Below are 5,611 nucleotides of genomic sequence, written 5' to 3'. Positions count from 1 at the left end.
ACCCCAAGCAAGTTACAGCCTAAAATCTCCCTCTCTCTCTCTCACTTTTGAAAATTACACGTAATGCAAATTACATTCAACACCCATTATAGTACGACAATCCTCAATTATTGAACAAAGAATCTTAAAATGTGTGGCAGAGGTGTGGTCTCTTTCTTTATCTTAATGCAAAAGTTAGTAAGTATAGGCAGCATGTATGAAGTGAGATATATAGATTTAATATTCGAAGTCCATCCATTTATAAGTGAGATATAAATGGGAGATAAACACTAAAAAGAAGGCAGCATGTACAAAGTGAAATATTTATTTGTCCATCCATTTCAAAGGCAGAAAGACGAGGGCAAAAGGGTCCCAGCAGCCTTGGGCTGGTCTTTACTATAAAGCGTCTATGGTCCTAATTGAGTCACGTCAACAAATATCAGTGAACACGTGGGCCCTTTCACCACGAAGCTCACACGGTGCAATGGAAACCGCAAAAACTACAACGGTGATTAGGGTATGGGTGCCTACACAACAACCGGCCAACGTGATTTCCATTGCGATATTCAATTACTCTTACTCTCTCTCTCTCATGTTTCCTTACCCTCTGTTGTTATAAATACATAGTCCGGTCCCGATAAGTTTCCGCGCAACTCACTCTCCCTTAGTTTCTTTCCTACATTCATAGCTAAGATTAACCCCAATCAAGTTACAGCCTAAAATCTCCCTCTCTCTCTCTCTCTCTCAAAGTCCCAGCCCCACTTTCTTTATAAACATGGCTGCTCTATCCTTAACCATCTCATCATCACTAGTTGGATGCCAAAAGAGCTTTACCACACGCTCGGGGGGTAAAGCCTCGAATTTTAATAGTTCAATGAATAAACATGGTCCCATATGCTCTATGGAGATATCACACGAGAGCAAGAAAGAATTCTATTGTAATTTTTCTGATCGTCAGCTTCCGTTAGCATTGTCGTCCGTAAATAATCAGATGGTAAGGATAGTTAACTTGGCCGGCAGATCATAAGTTTCAATTTTCAAACTTGTCATGTACATGCTAATGTGGTGTTGAATGTGGCATGTTGGGGCTTTAAGAATGTCTATATTTGTGCGTTTGTATGTTAGAGAGAGGACAATTGGAGGGCAAAGTAGATTGCCATGATTTTTCAGGTCGTTTAAGTTACGGTTAATTTTGCCACTAAAAAAGGGTTTGTATACTGTGTTTTTAATATTGCTTTAGGCATTAGTAACTTATTTTTTGAACTTTTAGTCTAGTTAATGACACACACATCCACTTGATTTTAAATCTCCAGACGGAATGATAGTGATTTTTTTGTATTAAAAGAATGGTCTTTTTGTATATTTTTTTTAAAAATAATTGATACTTTACATTAAAAAGACAAAAAAATAATAAATTTATTCTATTTGCAATTCACTTGTAGATGAATTATAAGCCACTCTTTTAAATGTGTTCTGTTAAATTTCGTTGTAACTCCTCATGATCCCTCACAGGTAGACCTAAAGGCCACAAGTTTTAGAGATTTGAAGAGAAAATTGAAGAAGGTGATAAGTGGCATCAGTGATGAGGTTAAAATTATGGCCCTAATTGACCACATCCAACGGCTTGGCATCGCCTACCACTTTGAGATGGAAATTGAAACGGCCCTTGGTGGCATTTACAGAGGTTTTTCTGCACATGGTTCTAATGACAATCTCTTGGTTGCTTCTCTAAAATTTCGACTCCTTAGACAACATGGATATAATGTGTCATCGAGTGAGTGAAACTTTAATATACATTTTTTGATATTTGCTGCTGATTTATGGTTTAAGTAATTTCTCTAATTAACACCCCCTGTTTATTTTGCAGATGTATTTAACAAATTCAAGGATGGAAATGGGAATTTCAAACCCAGTTTGAGCGAAGATGTTATTGGTATGTTGAACCTCTATGAAGCTTCACACCTTCGAATAGAAGGGGAAGATATCATGGATGAAGCTCTAGGATTCTGTGTCGAGCATCTCAGCACATCAATGCACCGCGTAGAACCTAATATCGCAAAAATAGTGAGGCATGCCCTCAAGCTTCCATTACACTTCCGAACCCCTAGGTTAGAGACCAGGCATTACATTGAGGTTTACAAAGAAGATCCTCAGAGGAACCAAGATTTATTGGAGTTCGCCCAAAGAGACTTCAATATGGTGCAATCCTTGTATAAGGGAGAGCTGAAAGAGGTTTCAAGGTAAGTGTCATCACAAAATTCTTCTCTCTTGCGATATTAAGGGCATTTCCTCAGGAGTGTCTTATCTTTCTTTAGGTGGTGGCGGGAGTTGGATATGGCAAAGGAGCTTGCATTTGCTAGAGATCAAATACACCACTGGTTTATGTGGCCTGTTGCAATCGTCCCTGAGCCTCAGTATTCAGAGTGCAGAGTTGATATGACCAAAGCCATTTCCTTCATCTACCTGATAGACGATATCTACGACGTGTACGGATCCATGGATGAACTAGAACTCTTTACCCAAGCAATTACAAGGTATGGGTAGATTTAATGCAAAAACACAGATGAAAATTTAATGCCCTAACCATCACCGAATTTCTAATCTAGTGACAATAATAATTTTTCAGGTGGGATTTAAGCGAAATCCATGGTTTACCCAAGTACATGAAGGTCTGCTATTTAGCTTTACATGATGTCACACGAGATATTGCTCGAAAGATACACAAGAAACATGGATTCGATATCACAGACTACTTAAGACAAGCGGTAAAAATCATCATCTTCATCTTCTTCTAAAGATAGGGCAGCCCTAGTCTAGCACTGGTCTCGATAAGGCTGGGCCAGGCCAGGTCAAAGAGGCCCAAACCTATGCCATGACCCAGCTCGAGCCCTGTTTGTGCCAGGCTGGACAAAATATGAAAAAAAATAAATAAATAACAAAAATAAAGATAAAAGAGAGTTGAATTGGGCTGAACCAGGCCACCCCTATTGTGGCCCTGGTTGGCCTGGTCCTCAGGCCACATTTTGTTGCCCAAGCCTTAGTTTTTAAGAGTGGGGCGAGAACATCCAGCCCATTAGCATCCCTATCTATAGAATTGTGTGACAAAGTATATAATTTTTCTCCACAGCTAAATTGGAAATTTTGTATTGTTATTGCAGTGGACCTCATTATGCGAAGCCTATTTAGTTGAAGCAAAATGGTTCCGATCTGGGCAAGTGCCAAGAGCAAAGGAGTACTTGAAAAATGCAGTGACGAGTACAGGTGTGCATGTTGCCTTGATTCACATGTATTTCCTGATGGGGCACAAAGTAACAAGGGAGACTGCTCAACTCATAAGCAATGGCCCTCAATTCATTCGCTGCCCAGCAACCATTCTTCGGCTTTGGGATGACTTGTCTACTTCAATGGTATGCACCACATCGACAGCTCGAGACACATACCCAAATTAAATTTAATTTAATTTTAATCTCTCTCTATATATATATATATATTTGAAAAGCAAAATGAGCCAATGAGACTGTCCAGAAACTAGTTTCCGCAGCAGAAATATCCATGATGTCTCTAAAATAAATTTCTGACACCGACAATAAAATTTGAAAATTAAAAAATGGCATAAATCTGGCCGATTTACGAACACTTATTTTTAGGGTGAAATGGACAGACTAGAGAATTTGTTACAATATATATTATTTTAGAACTTGAATCCTAACATTTTTCACAACATAATGTTCAAGCTGAGATGTTTGCTGTAAAGATTTTTCAATACTTGAATTACAAATTTTGATGAGTTATGAGGTGAGGCTTTACTTATTTTAATAGAGCTGCAGCCCTATCAAACCATTTTCAACCTTAAATTATTGAGAGTATATTTGTGGTTCGACAATTATCCCTTATATAACACGAACAACTGGTTATAAAATATGACAGGAGGAAAGAGAGAGAGGGGATGATGCCTCTTACATAGAATCATACATGAAGGAACATGAAGATGAATCAGAAGAGAGTGCTCGAGAACACACTACAAATCTCATTATAACAATGTGGAAGAGACTAATCCATGAGAGTCTCAAACAAAACCCCTTTCCACATTCCTTCACCATCTCAGTGTTGAACATCTCTAGAATGGCCCAAGTGGTTTACCAAACTCAAGAGGATTCGACCGTGAAGGATCACATTAAGTCATTACTCCTGGATCCCATTTCCCTCTCGCTTCAATCTTGTAAACCTAAATGAAAACCTGTGTTTATTTTTTTAATTTTTATTTTATTTTATTTTAGTGGGTGGGAATGGAGGGTGAGACGTTATATTGTGACATCCACCCTCTTAAGCATTATTACCCAACCTCATTTTCTCATAAATTAAAAAGTACTTCGTCATAATTACCATTTGTATTGATGACTACACATATTGGGTTTAAACTCCCTGGCATACATGTTGGGTATCATGAGCCTTTTCCAAAGGCGTGAAATCTTTATGGGTCCATTTTTAGAAGAGTGATATTTTTTAAAGATATATTTCCTCAAAGATGGGTAAATTCTATTTGGATGGTATAAAGTAAGAGATTATCAATAAATCGGCTCATCATGAAATCGAAAACTAATCATTTTTATTTTAAAAGGTCGAATAAACAAATTGGCTAAAAAATATAGATCGGCAAAAAAACTTCATGCAAAAAGATCGCGAATATATCGGACTACGCTCAAAAAATCGGAGTAAAAAGATCGGATATATTTAAAATATTAAAAACTTTGAAACTCTAAATATATATATATCACTCAGTATAGAAAAATTAATAGTAGTAAGGAGTAATGCTTTCACTCTATCGTCAAGAGAAGTATTGGGTATATCTCTATATCATAAGTTGGTTATCTATTCTATTCGTCAAGAGAAGTATTAGGTAGGTGAATTCAATTTTCATCTTTCTAGAAAGAAATATTCTACCCCCATACTTGCAAACTATGGTCTACCCATAACGACCCAAAAAAATACACACCATATCCATAGCAAAAAACCAAAGAAAGTTTCGGGAGAATAGAAATAAAAATAGAAATAGAAATCTCATAAAACAGGAAAAAGATATTGAACTTTCCAAAAAAAAATCAGAGTATATTAATATAAAAGGTTTTTGAAACATTTTTTTCAAATTTTGATAAAGTCGCGTTTTAAACTTCTTCCTGAAAAGATCACGTATTTTTACCAATCTGTTGAAAAAGTCGCAGATTAAATCGTTTTTCAAAAAAACACCTATTTTTTGAAAACATCACGATTAAATCAGCGATTTGCTAACTATAATCTAGATACACTCCCACTGCTTTGTCTCTTATTTTTTTATTTTTGGGTTACTCAGCGGGATAATATTCTCCTGCTCATGATTGAAATAAAACTCAAGACGTCATATTGTGGCATCGACCACCTTGATTACCTATGCCTTGGGCTCATTCATACTTCTTTCGAATAGAGTTAGAAGGCTATTTTTCTGTAAATGCTTTATGATTTTTATTGTAATTTTTACGAAATTTTATGGTTAAACTTTGTATCGCTATTTGATTATCATAGTGCAATTTTTAATCGTTTTCTCCAAAAGGGAAGAAATCCAATAAAAAATAAAAAACAAAATAAAACTAATTAAAAG

At 36.3% G+C, this 5,611-nt stretch overlaps 1 protein-coding gene across 1 annotated transcript; it reads left to right on the top strand.

The window, feature by feature from the left end:
- The first annotated feature begins 519 nt into the window (after positions 1-519).
- Positions 520-4,358, top strand: LOC18440990 ((3S,6E)-nerolidol synthase 1). Its single transcript, XM_020671517.2, has 7 exons — positions 520-973; positions 1,492-1,753; positions 1,847-2,219; positions 2,295-2,513; positions 2,606-2,744; positions 3,138-3,386; positions 3,907-4,358. The coding sequence occupies exons 1-7, from the start codon at positions 755-757 to the stop codon at positions 4,210-4,212; spliced, it is 1,767 nt and encodes a 588-aa protein (XP_020527176.1). The 5' UTR covers positions 520-754; the 3' UTR covers positions 4,213-4,358.
- Positions 4,359-5,611: the final 1,253 nt, after the last annotated feature.

The sequence above is a fragment of the Amborella trichopoda genome, chromosome 2 (assembly GCF_054954075.1).
Source record: "Amborella trichopoda isolate Santa Cruz 75 chromosome 2, AtrichopodaSantaCruz75HAP2 v2.0, whole genome shotgun sequence".
NCBI classification, from domain to species: Eukaryota; Viridiplantae; Streptophyta; class Magnoliopsida; order Amborellales; family Amborellaceae; genus Amborella; species Amborella trichopoda.
Note: the sequence above shows the minus strand (reverse complement) of the source record. Positions and strands in the feature narration are given on the sequence as shown.

Bases quoted from the DNA above. Each gene is read 5' to 3' on its own strand.
- LOC18440990 (XM_020671517.2), top strand. From the start codon at position 755: ATGGCTGCTCTATCCTTAACCATCTCATCATCACTAGTTGGATGCCAA. The intron at 974-1,491 runs GTAAGGATAGTT...GATCCCTCACAG, and splicing joins CGTCCGTAAATAATCAGATG to GTAGACCTAAAGGCCACAAG. The intron at 3,387-3,906 runs GTATGCACCACA...AAAATATGACAG, and splicing joins ATGACTTGTCTACTTCAATG to GAGGAAAGAGAGAGAGGGGA.